This window comes from Sciurus carolinensis, chromosome 10 (assembly GCF_902686445.1).
Source record: "Sciurus carolinensis chromosome 10, mSciCar1.2, whole genome shotgun sequence".
NCBI lineage: Eukaryota > Metazoa > Chordata > Mammalia > Rodentia > Sciuridae > Sciurus > Sciurus carolinensis.
Genome location: NC_062222.1, coordinates 18974498 through 18990319, shown reverse-complemented (window position 1 = coordinate 18990319; position 15822 = coordinate 18974498). Strand labels below are relative to the sequence as shown.

Below are 15822 nucleotides of genomic sequence, written 5' to 3'. Positions count from 1 at the left end.
AAATGATTCATTGTATTTCAAAATGATACCACTTCAGAATGCCTTTTAAAGGGTTAAAAAATCTGTCTTTAATATTAAAATTGAAGCCAGGTTTATTGAGGTAAATTTTATTTCTAAAACTTCTTCACTATATAAATATATTTAGACTAGGATTTTATTACATAGCAACCCAGCCTGTCCATTGAGCATGAGGTGACTTCCTGAAATCAGTTTATATACTTTCTGTCAATATATTTCCAGTCATAGTTATTCCTTCCCATGGCCTACAAGGCAAGCATGATCTTATGTCTCCCTAATTCTCCAGCCAGGTCACATGCCTTCTTTTCTTTTGCACAGCTGAAGCAGGGATGTTTGGGGATGTCTGTTGACATTTGCGCACTTGGTTAAAACAAAAGGCACAATGAGAATCTTTGATGATTTTAAAGAAATATTGGTTAGTGGGAAAAGCAATGGGGAGCCAGCCACTGTATTTAGATCTCATACATATCAAGTAAACCTCAAACTGTTGAGTCTAGTAGAAGTTTCTGTAGTATCCTGTCTCTTCCTGTTTTCTTTGTGTTTCTTTCTCACTCTCTCCCTTTCTTGCACTCCTTGAGAATAATGAAGTCCAAAGAATTCACAGAAGATGCATTAGAAAACTTTCCATCAGGACTCTACTATCAGCTTATGCCTGATTAGTGTTATTTCGTCTGTTCATTTTTCTTGATGTAATGTTGATGCACAGTTAGAATACCACGTGGTATGTTGTTTATCTTGAAAAGTGCTTTTGCCCTACTAAGTCCTAGTACGGAGGGCAGATGCTGTGTGCCATTAAGTTCATTGTTATGGATTCTTGGTATCATTTAATGAGAGGTCCTGTAGAGCACTTAGGAACTTCAAGATGGTGAAAGAAATATGGTTTTATATATCATTGTTTGGGTATTATAATATCCCCACAGGAAAGAATAGGGCAAAACTCATAAAGAAACATTTTTTCCTATTGGGCCAAGATTCTTTATTTCAAACAACTTGAGTATGGAAAAGTGTGTTGTAAACATAAAAGCCCAGAATTGGAATTTTTATAGATTGAGCTCAAAATCTATATCTGCTACTTGGAACATACTCAAAATTTGTAGAAAATTAATTTTTCAATTTCCTGATTTTTCAAACTATTTAGGTTATAAGATCATTTGTCTTGCAAGACTAGGTGTTAGTTAAATAAGCAATCACAAGGATGTAGCATAGACTACAGGTATTTGTTTTGTGTGTGTGTGTTGTGTGCGCACACGCAACACACACACATACCAGGTCTGAAACTTGGCTCAACCAACCCCTCTGAACAGCTATGTGATATGGCTTGACAATCTGATTGCTTTAATTTTCAGTTTCTTCAACTGTAAAAATGGGCCTAAGTGATATATATGCATGTAGTTATTGTGAGATTTCAAATTATGGATAAAACATGTCTAGTATATGGACACACATGACTTTTGTCTGAAGAAATCTTTCCTAACATTCATGTAAAGAATCATGTTCTTGGCAAAAAATACATATATCAAAGCTACTGTTATTTCTCACCCCAAGAGAAAGTTTGTAATGTCTCAGACGCAAAACTAAGTCCATAATTTATTTTAATCTCTTTTGGCTTAATAACTCAGTCTGGCTGATGTCTATATAAGATACAGAGAGAGAAACCAAGGGTTCGTGTACACAGAGGAATAACATTGTAAGAGCAAAGAGGGGTTCGCCTTCAGCCAAGGATTGGAAGTCTCAGGAGAAGCCAAACCCACTGACCCCTTGATCTTGGACTTGTAGCCTCCAGAACCATGTGAAAATATATTTCTATGATTAAGCCACCCAGGCTGTGATATTTTGTTATGACAGCCCTAGAAAACATTATAGCCCCCAAGCCAAACTGCCTGGGCTTCATGCCAACCCTGGTACTCAGCAGGTAGCTGACCATGGGTGAATTACTTAACTTCTCTGGCCTCTATTTCCTCATTTATAAAATGAGGATGATAATAATTTATCTTCTTCAGTGGGTTGTTATGAGTATCATATGAATGCCTGTTTGTCAAGTTCTCAGATAGTACCTGGCACAGAGTAAGTACTGCATAAATATTTGTTAAATAAAAAGAAAATAAATAATATTTTGCTGTATTGATTGACTTTTCAGCAGCCAAGATTGTCTATCACATGATAGACAACCCTGATTTTGCACACTCACAGAAAACTATTTGAATAGCTCTCTGTGGAGCTGGATGGTAGTGATATTCAGATGAGTCCCTCAGATGGGAGAGTCAAATCTTGGCCTTTTCTGGGATGTTTTCATTAGGAGAAACTATACTCACCAGGAATAAAATTACAGAGAATAGAGCCAGACACAGTGGCCCATGGCCCGTAATACCAGTGGCTCAGGAGGCTGAAGCAGAAAGATCTAGAGTTCAAAACCAGCCTCCTCAGCAAAAGCAAGGTGGTAAGCAACTCAGTGAGCCTCTGTCTCTAAATAAAATACAAAACAGATCTGGGGATGTGACTCAGTGGTCCAGTGACCCTGAGTTCAATCCCCAGTACCCACAACCTCCCCACCAAAAATAATTACAGAGAATAGGATTTACGTTGGTACGACCTGGGTACAAGTCCTGATTTTGCCACTTACCAGTAATGAGGCATTCATCAATTCACCTCATTCTCAGTCACATTCTTCTCATTTGTCTGGAACAACCCTATTCATTCAAACTCTCCAGGTAATGGAAATGTTCTATTATGTTCCTTATATTAACCTTTTGGCTACCAAGTACTTGAAGTGTGCCTGGTGTGACTGAAGTGGTTTTCTTTTTGTTGTTGTTTTGTTTTGGTTTTTTGTTTGTTTGTTTTTTTTTAAGCATCAAAGAAATTTATTTAGGAAGGCAGACCAACATTCAAGGAGAAAAGCAACTAGAGAGAAAAAGTAGCCAGACAGAAATTGATTGATTGAGAGGGAAATGCCTTTTGGAGTAAAGCAAGGAATCCAAATCCTTGGGAATGAAGGCCATCTCCAGAGGAATAGATAACACCGAATTTTTAGTTCTGTTTGGTACAGCTCTGAAACAGTGAATCCTGGGGATTGTGAGGATTTAATGGAGAGATACATTTTATGCAAAATTAACTCTGATTATCAAAAGGAAGAGATAAGGACTAATATGGGAAGGGTCATGGTGTCCCCCAACCAGCCCAGTGTGATGTAAAACAGTCAGTGAAGCCTCCTGAATTTCGTCTGCCTGTCTCACTATGCGGGGAGACATCCTCAGTCCGGGTTAAGGATGTTGGAAGGGACAGTATCCAGAAACGTCTGCGGTTTCTGAAAGCGTAGGTGGAGGTGTGAGAGGGTGACGAGAGGGTGCTGAGAGCCCCAGTAAACTTTCTGGCTCTGCTGGTCTTTCAAGTACAGTTTGTAACCCTCGTGGCTCCTGGGAGCGGAAAGACATGTCATTAAGACGTGCACTTGAGCAAGACCTTACTCAAGGCAGTGTGCCACCCTCTTAACATAAGTGGAGAGCTGAACTTTGAAATATTAAAAAATACATGTCGTCCATGTCTTTAAACTTTAAAACAAACTACCAATGGTAAGCAGGATGTTATTTAGAAATAAACACCCGTTCACCTTTATCAGGAATAATAAATAGACTCTTTGGCTGGGATAAGGCATACTTATTTTTCCTCATTTTTTCTAATGCAGTTACCTAAAATTAAATTACAGAATCTGGCTGTTTATCAGATACAAACAGATTCTGTGATTACAACTAAATCCTGTAATAACTGTGTTTCAATTCTTAGTCTTTGCATATAAATTGAAACTTTATTGAGTGAATAGTACAATAACCACTTATTTTAATGTCAAGTGAAAATCAGAGCGAATGACCACTCAGAAATATTCCGTCGTTTTTCATTGAAATAGTGGCTCATGGATCGTAGCACTAACTACATTGTCATTTAGAAAAATGAATTTTTTGAAAAATAAGCCTATAATTTATAGATACAATTTTTATCCCTGTATTGGTTAAAGTACAGACATTTTGAATTGGGTGTTGAACATACTGTGAAACTTGACATCCAGTTGAACTTTGCTCAGTTTTATGGTGTCGCCCAACCACTTTATGAAATTGAAGCCACCCACCAGCCATTTATGTGGTCTATTCTTCACTGACTATTTGGTATTTCATTTTTTCCTAGCTGATAAATTTTTTATGACTTCTTTGGGATTTGATTTAAGGTCTAATTTTGCTTAATGAATGAAAGCAGCTTGGCTGTTAAACTTTCCACCCGTGTACACCCACATGTAGTTTTACTATGTGATGATTACCAAAAGGCTCTTTTAAAATTTAGAGATATTTTTATTCTACAAAATGGTATTATAAAGCTCATTTTGGGAAAATATTTCTATTTACTTAAATAATAACATTCTCAAATAACATTTTAATGTTTCATATTCAGCTCTATTCTTTGGTATATAAATTTTTTTCCAGACGATTTTATTTGGACAAACCACTTTCTGATAAAGGAAGTAACTGTTATTCTCAACTATTGTTTGTTATAATAATTATTTTTCTTAATTCCAGGGATATTTGATTTTATGTACTCAAAATGTTAAAGTTTATCATTCTAGGTTCCCCACCTAATAAAATGCATATTCACATGCAGAGTTGTGACTTCAAGACTTTAGAGATTTCTTGTCCATGGCCCTTACACAAGTTGTACATCTCTGTAGTCATTTTTCCTTTGAAGAAGTCAAGAGGGTCTTTATGAAATGGGGTGTATGGATTACAAGTCCACAGATGAGTCTAAACTAAATTCCAGATGTTTCCCTCCAATTTCCCTCTAGCCTAGATCCTCCCACCCCTGGCTTTTTATGCACCAGAGAGAAATCTATGTGATAGAATCCCAGCAGAGTGTATTCCTCAAGATTCCCTAGAGAAACAGAATAGTTTGTGTGTGTGTGTGCGTGTGTGTGTGTGTGTGTGTTTGTGTCCCTGTGTATTCTAAGGAATTGGCTTATGTAATTATGGAAGCTGAAAGTCCCAGGATCCACAGGTGAGTTGGCCAGCAGGAGAGCCAGGGGAAATGATGAACACGTTTCAGTCTGAGTCAGGGAACCTGAGACCCTGGAGGAGACAACGATTCAGTCTGAGTATGAAGGCAGGAGAAAGCCAAAGTTCTGTTTCCAAGGTTGTAAGGCAAGAGAATTCTCTCTTACTTGAGGGAAGATCAGCCTTTTTGTTCTCTTGAGGCCTTCTGCTGCTTGCTTGAGATCCTCCCACATTAGGGAGGGCAATCTACTTTCCTGACGCACCAATTCTGATGTCAATGTCATCTTAAAACATCATCAGCAGACACACCTAGAATATTCTACCAAATATTTGGGCACCTTGTATCCCAGCCACATTGACACATAAAATTAATTATCACAGCAAGAAATGCCATAAGAAGATAAAATTTCAAGTCTGTATCCCTAAGGAAGACTTGCCTGATCCAAAATTTCAGACCTAAATCGTACAAGGTTAGAAGGTTCCACAGTGTGTTAGTTCAGCACTGCAGCTGGCCACAGCTCAGCCCTCTACTTCCAGGTTAATCTATATTATAGCTTTATCCCAAATTTTAGGAAAATCTAAGAACGACAATCTCCAAGTGTACTTTTCATTCATTCACTTAACAAGCCCATATTGAATACATCCCAAGGATGGGGGACTACAGTAGGACACTAGATGACTAAGGCAAGTCTCTGCCTATTACAGGTTCAAAGCACATTTGTCCCATGTTGGAATCTCCCTCATCCTGTGCTGTAGGCTTTAAATAGAAGTTCATTTTTTTTCTGTTTTTACTATTTTTTATTTTGTTGGTCTTAAACCTTGCGATATTTATTTCAGCAGGAGAATTTTTCTCCCCAAACACATTTAAACACAGAATTACAGTATAAATAAAAGAGATACATACAGCTGGGCAGATGGGTGTATGAAATGAGGCCTGGGGCCTGAGGACTATGCCTTACTGGACCATGCCCGGGCTCTCTAGCCCCAGAAGAGAAGAAACAAAGTTTAAAAACCATTCATCAATTTAACACTCTTGCCAATGTTTTATGTATTATAGGTAAAATATTTAAAGCAGGTTTGGCTATTTTCTTCCAGGTTCTCTGCCATAAATTCTGTGTTCAATTATTTCTCTGTTATTTTTAAAATTTTTTTATGGAGTTTTTTTTTTTTTTTTTTTTCATTTTAATCTTATTTTCTCATCCTGTCTTTCCGTGGTTTATGTTTGAAACATTGTGCATGAGTTGTAGGGTGTTCCACCTTGTGGACCTTCCAGAGGATTGTGATGACCTTGAGGAACTTCTATTTTACTGAAAATATAAAGCATGTGTTTTTGAAATGTTTAAGCAAGGTAAAAACAAAAGAAGTCATACAGACCAAAGGTACTTCTTAAGCTTATTTCCAGAGATCCATATGAATATTTTATCAAGAATCAAGAATGTCACACTCCACAGTCCCAATACCCAGATCCACAGCGCTGAATGTTTCCTGAGTAGGCCTTCGCAATCATCTGTCTTCTTTGGAGATTTGTTTTTTATTATTTTTCTTTTACCTCTGTAGGTTGCAGAAGGAAATGGGACAGACATTTTTTGTCAGCTAAGTGACAAAAAGTGTTTACTGTGTAAGAGGCCTAAGCTTATTAATATTTTAATATTAAATATTTTATTCTCAACTTTTTTTTTTTTAACCTGTTGGACTCCTAGAGAATCAGGAGAAGTTGGAGGCAGGCTAGAAGATGTGTTTTAGAGACAGATCTCTAGTGAGAAAAGGAATCAATGTATGAGATGGTATGTATTTAGCAGGGTGGTAGGTTTTCCAGGGAGAATCATTTGGTTGGTAGTTTTGCAAAATCACAATTGAAAGAGAGAACTTTTGAAAGTAGAACTGTTGTTACTGTGAATAAAATTAGAATGTTTGTAGATGGGGAAGGAGTATTTTTAAAAAATATTTTTCTCTGAATTAAACATATCTTTACACAATTCATCTGCTTTGCCATATACTCCAAAGACTTAGTAAAAACGTGTAATAATTTAAGTCTGATTTTAATACACGATTGCCATTTGTATGCATGAGACAACATGAAGGGATGAGACCCAGGGTCCTCTTAATGCTGGACACCATCGTGCACTTGAACTTAATATAAATGGACAGACACAGGCCTTTTCCCTTAGTCTACCCACCCACCCCTCCATGCACAACTAAAATATCCAGAAGTAAAAAATCCCATTGTGTAATTTGTCCTTTGTTCAAATTTATCAGTCAGATGTTCATTGCTGTGACCCAACACTTGACAAGAACAACTTAGAGGAGGAAAAGTTGGGGTGCTAGAGAAAGCTGCTTGGCTCATGGAAACGAGGAAGCAGAGAGAGTCAGTGAGGGACCAGAGAAAAAGTATAACCCTCAAGGACACATCCCCAGTGACCTATTTCCTCCAGCCAATAGTTACCACCCAGTAATCCATTCAAATTATCAATCCATCAAATGGATGAATCCACTGATCAGGTTATAGCTTTCCTAATCAAATCATTCTACCTCTGAACATTCCTATATTACCTTATGAACTTTTCAGGGAGAATTTAATGTCTAAACCGTCAGGTTTACTTTTAAAAGTACTTGAAAAAAAAAAAAAAGTACTTGAAAATTTACTAGTTCCAGAGGTCAATAGCTCACATCCTAAATCCCACTCATCCAACATTTTTTCAGTCTGTCATCTTTTTTTATTGTGTGTGTGTGTGTGTGTGTGTGTGTGTCCTTGTTTTTATAGCAGGTAATCATATGAAGTAAGGAAGGAATGGACATGGGAACTGCAGTCTAAAGCTTAGTGGTCCTCTATGGACTCCAAGACTACCAAGCAATTTTACCTGGGCTTCTTCACCTGTGAAACAACAGATTTCAAACTATTCTCTGAGTCTCCATCCCAGTGTACCATCCTGTATGATTTGGTTGTTGTTTTTATTTTAAAAGGTTTTATTGATTCTGTTATCCTTATAACTTGAATAATCTGATATTTTGAGAAGGAAAGAAGATGCTAATAATACAGTGAAATAACTGGTGTAAATAGGTATAGTTGCCCCCCCCCCACTTTTAACATGTTTCCGGAATGAGAAATAGTGGGGAAAATTAGTATAACTTAAAAAACTTTTTTCATCTATGCATATAAATAATTGTGCTCTGAACTGTATTTATGAACTGCACAACATTAGTACTTTTCATTTAGTGCTTATTCAGCTATTAATCATCCCATGAGCGTGTATGTGTGTGTTAAACTATGAGTGTAGAAGCAGACTGTGGAAGGAGGGCCACCAGAGAGACATTGCAGAAGGTAAGGACTATATTGCAGGTACTGGGCTAAGTCATCCAAGGAGATCCAATGGGGCCAAAAGCAATACTGCCAGGTGAAGTCTTTGGGAAATGCAAGTAGGAAAGTCTCAGTGTAGACCTTAGTTAGGGTCCTGGCATGTACCAGGTGGATAGTAACCTATCCAGTGCCTCCTATGTCAGAGAGTTACTTTCCACTTGAAAAGATAGCTCTTGATGTGAGACAGGGCCCTAGCAGAGACTGAACCCAGGCTGGTGGGACACAGAGGGACTGTGACCTGTCCACTGTGAATTGGTATTGACTTGAACCTATGGAATGGTATGATACAGGAACAATGTGTTATTAGAAGGGAGTGATACATTTGGAACTGGACTCAAGCCGATCCAGAAGGTATGAGCATCTAGCATGAAGAGGTGTCACAGGGACTCATGTCACCTTCTTTATTGGCATTGATGTTCTTTCTCAACACACATCTTATGCCTGCCTGGGAGTTCCCTCAAGGAGGAGGAAAGAATTCAAACAGATATGGATCAGCCCTGATATATGTTGGGTGGATTTTATGATCAGAAGTGAAGGAAGTCTCCCCTGTGGGCACATCAGCAAACAGTTTATTATTCCCTTCATTTGGAGAAAGAGATGGCTTGAGGTACAGATGTATATGGAGTGTTGATAAAGTTAATGGCCTCCTGGACCTGGAAGAGATAAGTCTAGGCAAATGAGATACAATGTGGATGGGTCTGGAGGAGTGAGCACAGAGAGTCTTTATGCCTATAAAACAATAAATGCTACTGAGGAAACTACTACCAGGTGGATAGTAACCCCTGTCCAGGGATAGAAGCCAACCAACTTTCTCAGCTACCCCAGGGTTTGTGCAATAGATCCTAATAAAAAACAACCTGTTGACAGTGGTAGGAGCTATGTATGGACCCAAAGACATGGCCTCTCTCTCCAAAGCTGAAATAACCATCATTGCTGTTGACTCCTAAGTGCCAGACTGACAATGAGCTACTAAGTTGATGCCTCGGAGCCCACACACTGTTTGGTGGTGGCTTAATTAGCAAGCAATGAAGTTGGATCCCTTCTACCTTAGGGGGATAACAGTTTGTTCCAAGTGGGTAATATGTAGTCTATCTTTGTCTGTCCTCCTGCAGTGTCACTGCTGGCACCTACACCTGACAGTTTATAGAATGCCCGATCCAATGATATGGTGCCCCTACAACATTGTTCCTACCAAGGAAAACTTGTTTGCTGCTATTTCAAAAAATGCACAACAGTGAGTTTCCAATCATGGCATGCTCTGTCACACAAAAGCCACTGACCTGATGGAAGAGTGGAATAATGTTGATCATGAATAACTCTGTTACTGTACCTACATTGGGGTAAGGGAAGCAGAAGCAAAGAAACAAAATCATCCTGAGAAATGGATTATTGCCTTCTAGGATGAAGCAACATGCTAAACTAACAGCTGATATAGGATGCTGCATTCATCAGAGCCAAAGTTTACAGTTCTGGGATAAGGGTGGGCCCTTTTTATAGTCAACCACAGTGCCCCCTTTGCAGTTTATATGCTTTCTTTCTCTATAGTCTTAGACTTCGCTAATTTGAATCCCGGTTCTTGTGGCAGAGGTGGGTTGGGGGCAGCAGTTCCGTCAGATGACCCAATAAAAGTCCCACTCACATGGAAGCTGTGATTGGTTCCATATGTGATCTGGTTACTAAGTGTGCTTCCAAACTGTGAGGTACAAAGATGGAAAGATTACTATACTCATGCTATGAGAAGATAGGACTGCAAAAAGACAGGAGTGACAAAGAGAAAAAGGTCTGGAACTCAGGTGCTCCATGCCTAGAAAAGAATTGGGAAATTGCAGCAACCAAAACTCTGTAAGAGCAAAGAAACTAAGAGCTTAATCCCTCAGGATTAAGATCTACAAGTTCCTCACCAGGTAGTAACTCAGAGCAGCTGAAGTATTGGTAGGGTACTTGGAAAATCTTAAATGTGTGGTAAGAGATGGTTGATGGATATTCTTTAAGGTTCCAAGGATCAGCTGGAGCATGGACTACTGTAGCTTGGTTTGCTTCCTCTCTTTGAGTCTTGAGGGAATTGCAACTGGCCACCAATTTGAAGCATTGTTCTTGATATTATACTAGGGATCTTATTTTATATGCTATTGGGATATAACAAAATCGTACATGTACATCTGAATTATATAAAGATTTGCCAGTCCAGGATCCAGTTTGTGTGTTTTTCCATATACTAGCTCAACCCAAGTGTGCCTTTATGTTTTTGACCAGTTGACTAATGGTGAACCCCCATCTGTAGCCACCATTAACACCTCATCTTCTCAGGTCCCTAGCTGTACAGCCTCCTGGAAGATAATTGCCAGGCTCATCTTAACATGACCCCCAGTGGCACCTGCCATGGTAGGATCCTCAGTAGTTCTGGTACTCATGTCTTACCAGACCAGAGCCAGGAACTTTCTGTCACCAATGGGATATTGCTTTCCCAGTGGCTACCCAGAAGGGACAGAATATACAACTGGAAGTGGGAAAATTTAATGTCCTGTAGGATGAATCTTTACTGCTGGAATATAGAATGTGGTATGGAACTAGCATACAAATGTTTCTTTGTCCATTTAGCGTCTTGTAAGGTGCAGAGTTTCCATGTGATTGCTCTTGGTTTATTCCACATGACCAAATAACCAGCCATGTTTGCTTGCAAAGTTCTGCCCAGCTCAGTAATATACCGCCTCATGTCTGCTTTCTTCATGTATGAAGAATATATATATTTTTTTCGTATATATATATATATCCTCCCTATTGTCCTGAGATTGCTTGATTTCAGGACCTGCAAGAGAAAGTGTATTGAGATGCAACACCGGATTTTTGAACTCAGATGTTCCTGTTCACTGAATGACAAATACACTTAAAAAGAAATTGCACTCGAGTTCCTGATGGAAAAGTTCACTAATTTTGGTGCACCCAACGGTCTTCTCTCCTCATCTATCTTTAATGTTTCAATGTAATTATTTCATTTTTTAAAAACCATGGCTACTCCCTTAGTCATCTGCATTCTGTTTTAGAGCCTCTTCACTGCTCGTATGTGAACTTTTCTGAAGGCAGAGTGATGGTATGTTGGCCGGTTGTCTCTTTCTGGCTGTGTACCTTCTCAGTACCATCTCTGAGAACAAACAGACCCATCTGTGTACTTCTCTGTATGAACTGTGGCATATTGGAGGTGTTCAATAAATTTAAAACAGCTGTTGTGGACACTTCACAGTCTATCTCAAGTCCCTTGCCAACAAAGTGCTAAGTTTTTCTGGTTATAACTCCTAAACTTCTTGGGCAAGGGGATCGATTATATGTATCCCACAGTGAAGTCCTGGCTTCACACCTATATCCTCTTCCTCATGATCCCTCGTTTACTCATTATTTCTGATTAGGATTTAGAGAATATAAATTACAAACCTAAAGCATATCTATTGGTTTTAAACAGGAATAATTAGCTAATATTTCTATTAGCATTATATATTGGACGCAAAGCCTGAATCTTGACCAATTAAATTGATATATCACACTGGCTGTCTATCTCAGATTTGACCTAAATGCTGGGGTTCTTCTGCAGTGGGAGAGGTGTGCTTGGGCTATCATTGGTGTGTCCTTAAGTTAAACATCTGCCATTTGAGGGCAAAGAAGTCAACTCCCCCAAATTCCAACCTTCTTTATGCCTCCCCATTGATCATGAACTCCTATTACTCTCATTGTCTACTGATGCATTATTTCTTCTCCCACACATTTTGTGTTATAAATGTTAATTTCTGGAAAAGTTGAGAATGAGATTAATGTTCACAAAGATTAGCTAGATTGCGGAACCAGCCTAGATGCCCTTCAACAGATGAATGGATAAAGAAACTGTGGTGTGTGTGTATATACATATAATGGAATATTATTCAGCCATAAAGAAGAATAATGGCATTTGCAGGTAAACGTTTGGAGAGTATCGTGCTAAGTGAAATAAGCTAATCCGCAAATACCAAAAGCTGAATGATTTCTCTGATAAGTGCATGATGATGCGTAACTGGGGCAGGGAGATAAGAACGGAAAAAGGATGGATTGTGTAGAGGAAAATGAGGGGTGGAGTGGGAGTGGGGGGAGGAAAGATAATAGAATGAGACAAACATCATTACCCTATGTACATGTATGTACACCACACAAATGGTGTGACTCTACTTCGCGTGCAACCAGAGAAATGAAAGTTGTACCCCATGTGTGTACAATGAATCAAAATAAAAAAAAGAAAAGAAAAAAAAATCTCAGATAAAAGGTGCAATAATACCATACCTCATACCCATCAAAATACAGCCAAGACAGGTACCACATTTTTTGAAAACAAGTCACATTTTTGCACACCATCCAGTATTCTTGCATTTAAGAGTATGCTAAAAGATTCTACATCTTTCTTATTTATTAGCTTGGTATTTAGCATGTTTCACAGCCAAAATAGCAAAGAAGCTTCATTATTGCTGGTTAAATTAGCCTCATGAAAATGTTGTTGGTAAAAGGTTACAGAAATGAATAAGAGATCTAACCAAGCAGCATATTAGATCATTTATCACTATAATTTAAAAAAGGCATTCTTATGATTTAAATTAACTTGGCTAAAGGGTAGAGATTTAGATAAAAGTTAATAATTAAAACCTAAATGGCATGATTAGCTCTTCCTTTTGATTTAGAAGGTACAACACATATGCATACAGTATTGGAATTGGACCCTTGAGAGAAACTAATGCCAAAAAAATTCATACCTTGAAATATCATTTATTTCTTATTCAAGCTGTGAAAATTTTATAGCTCAATTATATCTAAACTGGATTACCTATGTTTCTCATGTTTCCTTCAGTCCTAGGCAGATAACCTTTTCCAGGTTCTTTGATTTTGGATAATTGAAGCCCAGAACTTAGCTGTAATTATATTGAGGTTTGCGTATTTGCTCTTCAATGGGATGTTCTCTCCACATATTAAGAATAGTCAGTCCCCCATCTGTGAAGATTTCATTAAGGAATTTAACCTTTTTTTTTTTTTTCCTTCTGACATGTTTTTAATGTTTGCATAGCCCAACATAATATTTTCCTTTGTATTAAATTAATGTTTTAAAATTTCAATAGTAACCTTATACAAATTTCCTGATAAGGATAATGATGCAATTTCTTATCAGCTTGACAGCCTGGTTAAGGGTCTGCCTCTATAGATTTAAGATAGAAATAAATAATTCCTGCTTTTCTTTTGCACAGAAACCAGGAGCTGAAAGAGCTTGGTGAGCTCTCCCCACACTGGGACAATCTACGGAAGAACGTTCTTACTCACTGTGATCAAATGGTGAATATGTACCAAGACATTCTGACCGAGCTTAGCAAGGACACAGGTATGAAAACAGCGACTTTATTCACTCAAACTCATTTGCATTCTACATGTGTCATGAGAAAATAATAGTAAGCATTATTATTATAGAGATGAGAGCACAATAGATTTTTTAAATTTTTATTTCTTATACATTAGATCTTAACACAAGGAGGAAAATCTGTGCTGTTCTATCCCATAGTATTACCATAAGAATATGTGAAATAATTTCTTTCAACAAATAGACTTTCTGAGAAGAAAACTTACAAACACAGGACATGTTTTTCTTCCTGAAGTTTTTCTGTTACAAGCATCTTTTCAACACATAAAAACTTTTTATTTATTTCTATACTAATAATGTTCCATATTTTTCCTCCTAGGGTCCTCTTTCAAATCAAGCAGCAGCAAAGGAGAGAAAACATTAGAATTTGTTCCAGTGAATCTACACCTGCAAAGAATGCATGTACACAGCCCTCACTTGAAAGGTACTATGGATTGTATTTTTAAAATGGCAAATTATGTTACAGTGCATATTTATTTAAAAAGCTTCACTGTTGGTAGAATTCAAAAGTACACCAGTTATATAAGGAGGAAGATGCAACTATTACTGCTGGTAATGACTCTAAATAGTCTAAAAGGGACTGTGGCATGTTTATTGCTTTATTCACAATCCTCTGTGAATATAGCACCAGAGTTGTTTTAGAGATACAAATGCAGAATATCAACTTCTTGAAAAATAGTATTTATGGTGGAAAATACCTAACTATCAAAGAAAGAAAAAAAGACAGAAAACCAAACTTGTTTTTCATGTGTCTTTAAGAAACCAAAGAGCAAAAGTAGACAAACAGGCAGTCCCTCTAACTTAGTGGTGACCACCTACAGAAATACTATGTCCCATGGGAATCGGGAGGGGTGCCAAGATTAATTAGGTAGAAGGTGGCATTTTGATGTACTTAGTTTGTCAAGGAGAAATATTAGGTTTTCTTTTTTTTTTAATTCTTACTACTTATGACAGTAGAATGTATTTTGACATATTATACATATATGGAGTATAATTTCCCATTCTTCTGGTTATACATGATGTGGAATGACATTAGTTGTATACTCATATATGCATACAGGAAAGTAATGTCCAATTCATTCTACTGTCTTGCCTAACTCCCTATTCTCATTCTCCCTCCTGTCTCTTCATTTCCCTCTGTCTAATTCAAAGTACTTCTATTCTTTCCTATTCCTCCCCACCAGCTTATTGTGAGTTAACATCCGCATATAAGAGAGAACATTCAGCCTTTGGTTTTCTGAGCTTGACTTATTTCACTTAGTGAGATAGTCTCCAGTTCTTTCCATTTACTGGCAAATGTCATAATTTCATTCTTCTTTATGACTCAGTAATATTCCATTGTGTGTGTGTGTGAATATATATATATATATATAAGTAAATATATATATATATATTTATATATATACACCACATTTTCTTTATCTATTTATCTGTTGAAGGGCACCTAGGCTGCTTTCATAGTTTAGCTATTATGTATTGAGCTGCTATAAACATTGATATGTGTCACTGTAGTATGCTGATTTTTAAGTCCTTTGGGTATAAACCCAGGAGTGGGATAGCTGGGTCAAATGGTGGTTCCATTTCAAGTTTTCTGAAGCATCTCCATACTGCTTTCCAGAGTGGTTGCACCAATTTACAGTCTCACCAGCAATATATGCATATATCTTTTTCTCCCCACATCCTTACCAACATTTATTGTTGCTTATGTTCTTTCTTTTTAAATTTTTAAAATTTTTTTAGTTGCAGTTTAGTTTTTTATTTTATTTATTTTTATGAGGTGAGGATCAAACCCAGTGCCTCATGCATGCTAGGTAAGTGCTCTACGACTGAGCCACAACTCCAACCCTGTTGCTTGTATTCTTGATATTTGCCATTCTGACTGGCGTGAGATGAAATCTCAGTTTAGTTTTAATTTGCATTTCTCTAACTGCAAGAGATGTTGAACAATTTTGCATGTATTTGTTGACCGATGGTATTTCTTCTGTGAAGTGCCTGTTCAGTTCATT

General features: G+C 37.6%; 1 protein-coding gene across 2 annotated transcripts in view; it reads left to right on the top strand.

Moving 5' to 3' along the window:
* Inpp4b (inositol polyphosphate-4-phosphatase type II B) overlaps positions 1-15822 on the top strand; it is a 784856-nt gene that overhangs the window by 595900 nt on the left and 173134 nt on the right. For both annotated transcript variants that reach the window (XM_047566293.1, XM_047566291.1), the window contains 2 exons: positions 13650-13780; positions 14136-14240. In XM_047566293.1, the coding sequence (XP_047422249.1) occupies positions 13650-13780; positions 14136-14240 (236 nt within the window). The remainder of the gene's footprint in view (positions 1-13649; positions 13781-14135; positions 14241-15822) is intronic.